The 13322-nt window shown below is 40.3% G+C and overlaps 1 protein-coding gene across 1 annotated transcript in view; it reads left to right on the top strand.

Moving 5' to 3' along the window:
* The window catches only part of LOC123240864 (zinc finger protein 91-like), a 135668-nt gene that overhangs the window by 12044 nt on the left and 110302 nt on the right, over positions 1-13322 (top strand). Inside the window, exon 2 of the mRNA XM_044668577.1 lies at positions 4610-4616. Within this exon, the coding sequence (XP_044524512.1) occupies positions 4610-4616 (7 nt within the window). The remainder of the gene's footprint in view (positions 1-4609; positions 4617-13322) is intronic.

Consider the following 13322-nt stretch of genomic DNA (forward strand, 5'->3'; position numbering starts at 1 on the left):
GAGAGAGAGAGAGAGAGAGAGAGAGAGAGAGAGAGAGAGAGAGAGAGAGAGAGAGAAGGAAAGGAGAGGAGAGGAGAGGAGGAGAGGAGAGGAGAGGAGAGGAGAGGAGAGGAGAGGAGATAGAAACCTTCCTTTGTCAGATTCAGGAGTGAAGTACATCTGGTACCTGAAAAGGTCTACCTTCTTCTTCCTTTCTTTACCAATATAATCCTTTTACCAGAGCTTCTCTTTCCCCTGATAGAACACTCAAAAGAGAAGTCTGTCCTTGAAAAATAGAAAAGATAAGGATAAGGGAGTTCTCCACTGAAGCTAAAGGATGGGAGACAAACCAAATGAAATATCTAATAACATCCTTGTGAGATAAGTACTATAGGTATTATTGAACCTATTTTAACAATGAGTTAAATTGAGACTCAGAAGGATGAAGGGAATGACATAGCTACCAAATATCAAAGGCACAATTCAAAAACATATGTTCTGGATTCTGGATTCTTGACTAAGAGTATAGAAGTTGGTCTGCAATGTGCTGTGCACATTTATTCTGGAAACTCTGGAGCATTTTGTTAATGAGGAGGAATTATGGGAATCCTCACATACTTACCTATGCAACCTTTGGTAAGTCAAGTCAGCCTCTTAGGCCTCAGTTTCCCCAGCTGTAAAATGGAGAAATTGTATTAGTTGGTGTATAAAATCCCATTTTCTCTTTATAGCATAAGAATTGCCTTTGAGTTCTCTCCCGGATTTACTTCTGTGATCCTTGTCAGGTGGTTATAAGAAGTCAGGGCTGGTAGCTGCTTGACCTTTACAAGTCTCTTGTTTCCTTGATGTCCATTTCCCTCCATTTGTAAAATGAGAGTATAAGCAAGGTGACCAGTAGTAAGTACCTCATGGTTTTGCTCTGCAGCACCAGGGCTGAGCATACCAAAGGGGATTGTTAGATGGATTCTCTGACTCTCTTTCTGTCTCTGTCTGGAAAGGTTATAGACTTGAGAGCTAAAAGTTGTTTTCCAAGACCATCTAGTTCAACTCCCTTATTTTAGAATTGAGGAAACAGAGAAGTTACTTGTCCGATGTCCAAATTACTTGTCGCTACGTCCCATCTTCTCCCATCCTGCAGCCCCTCCTCTCAATTTCCTTTACTGCTGTGGGACAGACCAAGCCACTCTTTATTGATCTTAATTCTGTGGCCTGCCCTGATTTTTTGACAATTCTCATATCTTGGGTTTCCCTGGAAAGAGATTGATTACCACATGCCCAGTTAACCAGAAGATAATGTCATCCAGCAGAAAGGACCTTGGATTTGAAGTCGGAAGGCCTGACAGTTCAGGGCTTAGATCTGATACTAATTTGTTAACTTTTCACAAATTTCTTCAGCACCTCTAGGTACCTGTTTCCCTGGAGAGAGGTTCAGCAGATAGATAGATTGGCACCCAGGCGGCAGAAGTTAAAATCCCAGTTCTACCCCTCATTACCTCTATGACTTTAGGCAAATCACTGAGGATTTCTTGGCCTCAGTTTCCTTATCTGTAAAGTGAAGGGGTTGTGATAGATGATAATGAAGTTCCTTGCCAGCTCTAGGTTTATGATCAAAAGAGACAATCTATTTAAAGCCTTATGTAAACTTCAAAGTGCTATATAACTGTAAAATGTTTATTTCCTTAGATTCATTGAGCTTTTTTTTTTTTTAATCCTTACCTTCCATCTTAGAATCAATACTGTGTATTGGTTCCCAGGCAGAAGAGTGGTCAGGGCTAGGCCATGGGAGCAAAGTGACTTCCCAGGGTCACACAGCTAGGAAGTGTCTGAGGCCAGATTTGAACCCAGGACTTCTCACCTCTAGGCTTGGAGCTCTTATACATGGAGCCACCCAGTTGCTCCTTTCATTGAGCTTTCTAAATGCCTTCAAGCAGTTCTGAAGGGCCAGCAAGTTCTCATTCCCTTGTCCCCACCATGGACTGGGATGTTCACTCTCCATGGGCTAAATCTCCAGGCAGCCTCTTAGCCAGGCTGATAGGTGGGCTTCAGGGAGGGAAAGGAAAATAAGAAGATGGACTCATTGGGCCTTTCCCCATTCCCACTCTTTGAGGGGTCTGCTCCTTCCTGTCTCTGGCAACAGAGTCCACAAGAAGGCAAGTGTGAAATCCAAAGGTAGGATTTCAAGTAAGATTTGTTTTTGTTCTCTCTCCCTCCGGAATGTCAGTAGACTGGGATCTGCAGTCTCCTGAATCCAGGACTTCCTTTGCCTCTTTTGGTGCTTATCCAACAGCCTGGAATGCTTAGGGAAAGCTCTGGCATTGAGCTTTCCCAGCTGTGCTTCCCACTTCTCTTCCAATGCCCCCTTTTAAAAAACAATTCTCACCTTCCCTTTTAGAATCAATCCTATGTACGGGTTCCAAGGTAGAAGAGTGATAATGCCTAGGTCATGGGGATTAAATGACTTGCCCAGAGTCATCCAGCTGGGAAGTCTCTGAGGTCAGATTTGAACCCAGGACCTCTGTCTCTAGGCCTGGCTCTCTGTTCACTGAGCTGCTCTAGGCTCCTCTCCCCCAAATGCTATTAACTCCCTAGAATTCCTATTTACCAGAGCCCAAACAGTGAAGATCCATGGAGGTCTGAGGTGTGGGGGTGTATGTGTGTGGCTGGGCCCTGGAAGCCCTGGCCTCCATTCCTAATCCTGGCTTTCAGTCTGACCCCAGCTTGGGCTTCAGGGAATTGAGCTATAAAAAAAGGTTAAGGACTTTGCTTCCTCCTTCAGAAAACTACAGGTGAGACTCCCTGAGATGATGGCCAGAGAACGAGAGGCTTGTGTGTGGTGTGCGCACGTGCAGGGGTCACCGGGATGACTTTATGAGTCACCATCCAGCCCCCTTTCCAGGCCCACCGGAAAAGAGCCAGAGGGAGTTGTGTCCAGGCTCTGACCCCAAACAATCCCCAACCTTTTCTCCAGCAGGTCTGAGGAACGTGGGTGTCCCTGCCTTGCTAGAGCCGAGCAGGTTCAGTTGTTTCAGCACCCCCCAGTGCTGGTGGCCCATGAGGCTGTTCAGGCTTCCCCTCCGACAGCCCTTCCCCAAGCCTGATGGATGATAACCCAGGCTTTGGGCTGGCCTCCAGGAAATGGCTCTGGAGGGCCAGGAGGCCTCTCGTCTGCTTTCTTCTGGAGAAGTGGAAAGGTAGCGCTTGGGGCAGGATGTCTGTGTAGCGATCTTTTACCTCGAGACCTTGGCGGGACCTCACGAGACAGGCCAGCCGCCAAAGACGAGCGAGGGTCCCAGCCCAGGACGGGGTCTGAGTGTGCCAAGGGTGGCCGCCATCTCTCAGGAGGCCATGCTGGGGGTTGTATTTAGGGCTGAAGAATTAAACTGCTAGTTCCAGCAGCTCAGGAAACGAGGCAAGTAAATAAAGTAAATAAATAAAAAACCGTCAATCAATCTTTCCAAACCCCTCTTAATTCCAGCGATTCCCCTCTGCTAAGCATTCCCTATTTATCCCGTGTGTAGATTCCTTTGTATAGATTTGTTTCCATGTTGTCTCCCCCACTGGACTGGGAGCTCCTGGAGGGCAGGGGCTCTCTTTGGCCACTTTGCATCCCCAGTGCTTAACCCAGGGCCTGACACATAGAAGTCATTTAATAATTTATTTTTAATTGAAGAAACATTTATGAGTTGCTTCCTATGTGGCAGACCCTGTGCTAAGTGTTGGGAATACATAATGGCAAAAGACAGTCCCCATGGTCAAGGAGATTGTTGTCTAATAGGGAAGACGACACGTAAAGAGCCATGTATAAAACAGCTATAGACAGGAGACAATCAACAGAGGGAAAGCCTTAGAATAGAGGGATATTTGAAGAGGTTTATCCTAGAAGGATCCTCCCCATTTTACAACTGAGGAAACTGAGGACAATAGAGATTAAGTGAATATATGTCTGAGGCTGGATTTGAACTTCGGTTTTCCTGGTTTCTGGACCAGAGAGACCAGCACTCTCCACTGCAGGACCTAGCTACCCTTGAATGAAAAGGACATCAATACACCTAATTTCCAGGAGAAAGCAGCCAAGATCCCAAAGGACCTGCTTTCCTTGTCTATAGGAATTATTATATGAATTATATGAAAGAAGCAGGGATTTAGGACCCAGAGAAAAGACTGATGGGGAAATGAGAGCTCCCTGTGGGTATGGGAAGCCTGTCACACAGAGGAAGGTTTAACCTTGTTTTTGGTGACAGTGGACTGAGCCAGGACCTCTATGTGGAATTTGCAAAAGGAGAAAGAAAAGATTGTTTCAGGACAAATTTCCTAAAATAGATAAATGATATATAAGGGGGATAAGGTCCTCTCTGAAGTTTTCATTTCCTGGTTAAATGACTGCTTCTTGACAAGGGAGATTTCATTTCTGCTGCTGAATCCCTCCTAAATCTCCATTTCAGGGACACCATGTGTTTTCTAATCCCTCTACACTCACCATTCTTCCCTCCACTGAGACGACAGCTCTTATCTGGCAAATAGAGTGATATTTTTCTCATTTGTGGTAGAAGACTTGGCTCTCAAGCCAGAAATGGTCTCTTTTTGGGGTTTCCATCTTCCTCTGACCTAGCTTGACACTCTTTAAGAGCAGCAGATCGGTGGCACTGTGGATAGAGTGCTTGTCCTAGGCTCGATAAGACCAGAGTTCAAATATGGGCTTTAAACGCTAGCGGTATGACCTTGGCTAAGCCACTTGCCTTCTGTCTGCTTTGGTTTCCTCAGCTTTACAAATGAGATGCTCTCTATAAAGGACTTACTTTGCATGATCCGTGACACATAGTAGACACATAGTAGATGCTCAGTAAATGCTTGTTCCATTCTTTTCCTTTATTCTCTTTTACTTAATCTTCAGCCATCTCATGAAGACTTATTGTGGAGATCTCTCAAGGTTTTCAACTTATTCCTTCTCTCTTTTCTATACTGTCTCCCTAATGTGGCTCAGTATGTAACCTACTCACTAGAAAAATCTGTTTATCACTTTGCTCATTCATCATTGATTATGCAGATCACTATAATGTCTATTCATCAAGAGTGAATGCTGTGGAGGGCAGTGAGATGGCTCACACCCTGGACAAGTCACATAACCCCAGTTGTCTGGCTCTTACTTCTCTTCTGCTTTGGAAACAATAGGTTATATTGCTTCTAAGACAGGAGAAAAATTAAAAAAAAAATCAATTACCATTCCACATCTAATTTCTAGTTGAGAGAGAAATATTCATACCGGCATCATCTATCTCCCACCCATGCCCTCTGATATATCCCTCTACCCACAAATATTCATAGGAACATTTATAGGAATCTTGAACAATTTCTGTTAAGATACAAATTCCAAAATAATAATCATTACTCAGTTCTTTATTATCATTGATAGATACATAAAACATCTACTAAAGTGCTTGTTCTATTCTGGGCACAAAGTAGGTGTACAAGTACTGTGTACTGAGAATAAAAATATAAGCATAGAGAAAGAATTCTTGGTCCTCTGGAAGTTTCCATTCTAAGGAATAAAGTCAGCACCTAGAAAGGGTGCTGAAAAAGTGGGGAAAGAGCCCAAATGCCAGCAAGGTAGGAGAGTAGACCAGGGAATTATGGGTTAGAGCAGAGTGGTAGTGATCATGACTGGTGTGAGTACTTCCTCAAATGGAAATTTTGTTTTGGGGGAAACATCATTTAGAGCCAAATCCACACTGTAGTGATAAGGTCAGATCGTTACTATGAGAAGACCGTCTAAGGCCAATTTGAAATTACCAGTCCCCTTTGGACCTCTCCCAAAACTAAAGAGACTCCTCCCTCAGATCAATATCTTTTTATTTTGTTAAATATTTCCCAATTACATGTTAATTTTTAAAAATTAATTAATTAAATTCATTAAGTTAGAATATTTTTCCATGGTTACATGATTCATGTTCTTCCCACCCCCCTCCCATAGCCAACAAGCAATTCCATTGGATTTTACATGTGTCATTCATCAAGACCTATTTCCATATTATTAATATTTGCAATAGAGTGATCATTTAGAGTCTATATCTCCAATCATACCCATCAAACTATGTGATCGATCCTGTGTTTTTCTTCTATGTTTCTACTCCCACAGTTCTTCCTCTGAATATGAATGGTGTTATTTCTCATAACTCCCTCAGAATTATCCTGGATCATGCATTGCTGCTAGTAGAGAAGTCTATTGTGTTTGATCATGTTAAAATTTTTTAACATTTATTTTAAAAATTTAGTTCCAAATACTCTCCCTCCCTTCTGCTGCTCAGGCACCCCCTGAGAAGGCAAGCAGTGTTTGGAGCATACATAGGAAATCCTGCAAAACATATTTCCATATTATCTATGTTGCAAAAGAAAAAAACATCCACACAAAAAGAAGAAAAAAAAAGAAAGTAAGTCTGTTTCACTCTGCATTAAATTCCCAAATTTCACTTTTACACAGTATAGCAGTTTGATCTTTGAAGGTAGATAGCAGTTTTCATCTTGGGTCCTTTGGCATTGTCTTGGATCATTCTTTTGATCAGAGTAGCTAAGTCTTTCACAGTTGATTACCTCAATATCTCGTTTAGTTGTTTTTCAGTCTTGTCTGACTCTTCTTGACACCATTTGAGGTTTTCTTGGCAAAGATCCTGGAATGGCTTACCATTTCCTTCTCTTTACAGATGAGGAAACTGAAGCAAGCAGGACTTCTTCAAGATCATACAGCTAGGAAGTGTCTGAGGCAGGATTAGAACTCAAGAATTTTACATCAGACCTAGCATAGTCTCCACTTCACCACTTTGCTGCCCTTTAGCAAGTCTTTCACAGTTGATCAGATCACTATCTCAGACCTTTTTGAATGGTAGCAAAGGTAGAGTTAGCTAGGGCTTCTCCTATGAATGGGAAGTACAGTGATTTTTTCCCCAACTTTTTCTTTCTCTAACTTTTTAAAGCACAGAGACTTTTTAAGTCTTTCAAAGTGGATCATCTTTACAATGTTGTTGATATTGTATAAAATTACTCTCTTCTGTTCACTTCACTTTGTATAAGTTTCTACAGATTTTCCCCAAGTTTTCTGAAACATCCCCTTTATCATTTCTTACAGCACAATAGGATTCCATCACATTCATATACCACATCTAGTTGAGCTATTCCCTAATTGATTGATGTCCTCTCAATTTCCAATTCTTTGTGATCACAAAAAGTACTGCTATAAATATTTTTGTACACGGGGGACAGTTTTCTCTCTCTCTCTCTCTCTTTTTTTTTTTTTTTTTTTTTTTTTTTTTTTTTTTGCTCTCTTTGGGGCATAGAGCTAGTAGCAGGGTTGCTGGTTCAAAGACTAGGTGCATATTTGTAACTTTTCTAGGTATCATTCCAAACTGCTCTCCAGAATGGGAGGACTAGCTCACAGCTCTATCAGTGTGTGTTTGTGCACCGATTTTTCCCCACCCCCTCCAGAACTTGTGACTTTCTTTTTCTGTCATCTTAGTCAATCCTGAAGGATAGATCTCAGAGTTGTTTCAATTTGTATTTCTCTAATTTTTTAGCGATTTTCATAAACTATTGATAGCTTGAATTTCTTCCTCTGAAAATTGCCTATTCGTATTGTGAGGAGTAAAAATTTTCAGAAACTGGGTTCTGAGTAAGAAAAAGAAGTTTATTGATTAGGTTAGCAATAACCAATAAATTAATTGGTCCATGATCTCTTTAGGTCATCGAAGATGATTCATTCAGGTTCTCGGGTCATTTAAATACAATTTTGAAAGCTCATTATTCAGCCCTCCCCTAAATAGTCCAAGACATTTATAATTGATGGATACCTAATGAAGAGGTGGACTAATATTTTCAGTCATGCCTGATCATAGCACTCCAATATCTGTGTTGATCTAGATGGAGAAATCAAATTAGGTGTGGGTAAGATTTGACTTCCACCATTCATCTCAATGGGGAAATCGTGGACACAACCATGCCACCTCCTAGACATATTTGATTGGAGCAAGATGTTTATACTGGAAAAGATGAATCTTGGATTCTTAATTTTAATTGTTTCAATTTTAGATGATGCTCTGGGGCAAGGAATTTGACACTTCCCTTGTTTGTCAGGACAAAAGGATGAGGAAAGAGGCTTGAAAAAGAATGTTATAGTGCAGGATTAAAAATAAAATAGTACAGTATTAAGAATAAGTCTCAGTATTATTGAGTAGGCTGGATGCACATCATTGCATTTTTGGTTTTATTTTATGGTTTTGGCTTTGTATGAGTGCACTCTTACAACAATGACCAATATGGGAGTGTGTTTTTTTAATATAGAAAATGGCAGGATAGAATTCCTGCAAGATACAGGGTCAAGCCTCACCCGTTCTGAGTGTGTCTTACAGGAATTCCATCCTGCCATTTTCTATATTACAGTATTGCATGATAAAAAAAATAAATCTGTGTCCTTGTGAATAGGGGAATGACTGTTAATCTTATTGCTAGACTCATTTCCCTTATATTTAAGAAATGACTTTATCAAAGAAACTCACTACAAAGATTTTCCCCCTCAGTTTCCTGCTTTTTAAAAAACTCTTACTTTCTGTCTTAGTAAGCATACTACGTCAGAAGGGCAAGAGCAAGACAAATGGGTTGAGTGACTTCCCCAGAATCATACAGCTAGACAGTGTCTAAAATCAGATTTGAACCCATGTCCTCCCAACTCCAGACATGGAACTATCCACTGAGCCACCTAGCTATCCCCTACTTTTCTTCTAATTTTAGCTGCATTAGTTGGGTTAGTGTAAAATAGTATATAATCAAATATTTAAATGGGATCAATAAAAAATTTAAATAGTATGTAATCAAAACTATTTTACTTTCTCTGAATCTAAATCACCTTTGGTCATTAAGCCTTCTTCTATTTGTAATCTAATCTGTAATTTCTTCCCTCCTCCTCTAACCTACTTAAGATATATATAAATTACACAAGTCTTTTTTAGCTTATTTTGGTGAATGATATAAGGTATTGTTCTGAGACTAGTTTCTGCCATACTTTCCAGTTTTCCCAACAGTTTTGTCCGATAGCAAGTTCTTGGCCCCCAAATTTGAAATCTTTGGGTTTATCAAATACTAGGGTTACTATGTTCATTTAGTTCTCTATGTTATGTACCTAAATTATTCCACTGATCACGCTCTCTATTTCTTGCCCAATATCAGCTTGCTTTGATGACTACAGCTTTGTGGTATAGTTTGAGATTTGTTACTGCTAAGGTTCCATTTTTCCCTGAATTTCCTTGAGGTGTGTGACCATTTGTTCTTTCATATGAATTTTGTTATGTTTTCTAGCACCGAAGATAATTTTTGATATTATGACTGTCATGACATTGAATAAGTAAATTAATTTAGGTAGTCTCGCCTTATTTGTTATACTGTCTTGACTTAGCCATGAGCAATTACTATTTCACTAATGACAAATGTGTCTTCGTTTGTGTGAAATTTTCTGTAATTCTGTTCAGATAATTCTCCATAATGGAGAGAAGCTTTATAAATGTAACGAGGGTGGGCAATTCTTCAGTTAAAGTTCAAACCTTTTTTTCTGAAGAAGATTCATACCAAAGAGAAGCCATATAAGTCACGAGTGTGGGAAAGCCTTCACCCAAAACTTAAATCTTGTAAAACACCAGAGAATTCATACTAGAGAAATCTTAAATATATAATGAGTGTGAAAAAACCTTTAGACAGATCTCAAATCTCATTGTAAATAAGAAGATTCATATTGGGGAGAAGTGAAAAGTGGGAAAGCTTTCATTCAGAGTTCATTTCAATGCTTATGAAACATAAGATGATTCATACTAGATCAAAGTCTTATCAATATAATGAATGTGGAAAAAGTCTTCCTTCAGAGGTCAAACCGTATTGTTAAGCAGCAGATGAATCCTGGAAAGAAGTCTTATAAAAGAAGTCTTATAAAGTAGTGAATATAGGAAACCTTTATAATGGTATTAACCATGAGAAGATTCAGAGAGAAGAACATTCCTTTTAATGTACTGAATTTGAAAAAGACTTCTGGGATGGTTCAAACTATTTATAACATCAGAAACAGAAGAATTAAAAAACATTTCTTAAGAACTTTCTAGCACGAAATTCTGTGCCAAGTACTTGATATACAGGGGATAAGAGAATACTATTAGTTGTTTTTCTCTTTTTTTCATTTTTTATTGCCATGCAAAACACACTTCCCTGTTGGTTGTTATTGTAAGAGCACACTCATACATAACCCAAACCCCTAAATAAAACCAAGGATACACTAATGTAAAAGACAACTCCAACAGTTCTTTCTCTGGAGGTGGATAGCATTCTCCATCATGTCTTTCAGAATTATCCCAGATCATTGCATTGCTTAGAGTACCAAGTACAGTTGTTATTCTCAAGGAATAATCTAATTTGGGAAGACAAAATAAGAATTATTAGATAATTGCAGAATGGGACAAAGACCCAAAAGCTTATGGGTCCAGGGAAGCTCAGTAGAGGGAGTCGAATCAGAAGGACGTGGATTCAGATCTGGCCTCAGACACTTCCTAGTTGTGTGACCCTGGACAAGTCTCAGCCTCAATTGTCAGCCCTTACCCGTCTTTTGCCTTGGAACCAATACTTCTATCAATTCCAAGAAGGTGAGGGTTAAAAAAAAAAAAGCTTAAAGGTCCATGTAAGAAACCAATAGCATTGTTGATTATGTCCTGGCCAGCATGTGAGTTTCTGTGTACTAAGGATGGGAAAAGGTTCCGAGGATCAGATTAGAGAGGGAAATCTGGATTCTCTCTGGGGAGGGAATGGTGTTCAGTCTTGTCAGGAAAGGAAAAGGAGCAGAGAAAGTTGGTCCCAATAGACACCAAGACACCAATTCCCACTGGACCTTACAGGCAGCCCTACATGAGGTCTGAGGCTGCTGGCCAGTGCAAAGATGAGGAATTGTACAGCATTGAATTCATAGAAATGTAATGAATGTGTGTGTAGTATTTCTCAGGAATTTCCCCAGATATTTACCTCCTATCTGTACACTTCAATACCATACCTCAAATACAGTCTTAACCTGGAACCTCTCTCACTGACTAGAGTTTCCTCAACCTGGAAATCCCTTTGCAGGGCTGGTCTCCTTCTCTTATTAGTGAATTTCTTCCTGGGCCCCCATTTTGGTCAGGGGACCAGGGAGGTCACCTTCATTCCCTTCCCAACTGTTCTTCTGACTTTATAGGCTAAAAAAAAATCCTCCTACATGGGTCTCTTCTCCCCTACCATCTCCACTTTACAAGCATTATATGTTACTTGTTGACTTAGAATACAAGCTCCTTAAGGAGAGGAAATGTCTTTTTGCTTGTATTTGCATTGTCAGTTATTACCACTAAGCCCATAAAATATTACATCTTTAATAAGTGCTCCTTACTTTGACTTGCCTTTATAATCCAATACAACCCTTCCTCAACATCAGGGGGATTCATAGAGGAGAAAAGGCTAGCCATGTTTTAGCCTGGTCCAAGTTTATGCATTAAATATTTCTACTATGCCAATATTTTCTTGATTCATTCTAAAACTTTTTCATTTAAGGAATATATTCAAGTATGGACATTTGTTATTATAATGAGCAAATTCAATTTGCTTTCTGACATTTTCTTCCTCTTGGCCTTGTGCTCCTTGTTAAGTACGGATTTATCTTAGCATTCCATGTTCATGGACTTCACATTATGTTTTCTGATCATAATCATTTATCATTCCATTTTTCTCCATGTCCAACACCCAAATCCTGCTCTTCACCCTCAAAATGACCTCACATTAGAAAAAACTTTCTTGAAGGAGGTGATTCCTGAGCTATTTTCAATGGAAAAGATGGGCTTACTACCATCTGGGCATGATGGAATACCTAGGCAGGCGTCCTTCATAAAGGCTTGGATGAACGAGTTGAAATGTGGGCAACACAAGATGGGCAACAATGAATAGGTCATCTCACTCATAGTGTATATGGGGATAGGGAGTAATGAGAAATGAGCCTCGAAAGACAGGTAGATCCCAGAGTGTAATGAATGTAAAGCTGAAATAAGGAATATTGTTCCTATTTCTACTTAAGCCAACAGGGAGTGCAGTTGAGGAGAAGAATGCGATCAGATCTGTTCTTTAGGACTGCCAGTACTGTGGCTTCCTTTTGAGTTGGAAGAGCCTAGACTCAGGAAGATCATTAAGGCGGTTAATTACAGTAGCTTTGGAGAGAGGTCAGTACAGACTAACGGAGGATTCCTGGGGTTTGAGAAGATAAAGGGAAACAGATGAAGGTATAAGAAGGTAAAATGAATTGGGGTTGACAAGGAGTAGGAGATGAAGGCTGAGTAAAGAGGAGTTGAAGAATTCAGCAAGGCTGGAAACTTAGCTGACGGGAAGGATGATGATAATGATGATGCCCTCCATGGAAATGAGAGTTCTGGAAATGTCAGAGGAGGATTAGGAGGAGGCATGATAATTGAGAGTCAGACCCGTTGGGTATGATGCTTACAATAGGAAATGTTGAAAAGGGAGTTGGAGATTTACAACTAGGACTCAGGGGAGAGACTAGGCTACACAGATAGTCCTTGGAGTCTCCAGCATGGAGAAAATAGCAAATCCTGTGTGAGCCAAGGAGATCACCATGAGAGCAGAGAGAATTGAGAGTAGAGGGCCTAGGACAGAAGCCTAGGGGAAATCAGCTGAGAGGGTAGGACTCAGATGAAGATCCAGTAAATAAAAATGATGTCAAACTTAAAAAAGAACCTCCTAAAGGAACCAGAGGGAGAAGAGAACATAGGTTGGAGAGGTCGTTCAACACTGGAATAGTTACAGGACTGTCTAGAAGAATGAAGTCTGGGAAAACAATTTGGAATTTATCCAGAAGGAGAAGGAAGCCAGATTGCAAGTGACTAGGAGGTGAGAAGTTGGGACCAATGAGGGTAGACAGTAACTAGTTTGTATATATTTATATGTATTAGTTCTGTGCATTATTTGTATATAAAAGAGTTGTCTGCCCCATAGGATGGTAAACTTTCAGTATGGATCATTTGATTGAATTGTATCCCAGGACCTCAAACAGTGCCTCCATCACTTAATAAATGCTTATTGACATGGAGGTTGGGGGGAGAGGAGTGAGAGGCCGTCATGTTACAAACAAGTTAATCAGAAAAAAATGTCCTTTGTGTATCTCACCCCAGTTGCTGAGCAGGGTCTAAGTAATAAGCATCCAGGCCAGGCTTCATCAGTCAGCAGCAGCAGCAACAGCAGCATGACTAGCAATTCTAATCCCTGCTTGTGCCAGAAACTCTACAAGCAGCATCTCC

Source organism: Gracilinanus agilis, chromosome 3 (assembly GCF_016433145.1).
Source record: "Gracilinanus agilis isolate LMUSP501 chromosome 3, AgileGrace, whole genome shotgun sequence".
In the NCBI taxonomy this organism is placed as follows: domain Eukaryota; kingdom Metazoa; phylum Chordata; class Mammalia; order Didelphimorphia; family Didelphidae; genus Gracilinanus; species Gracilinanus agilis.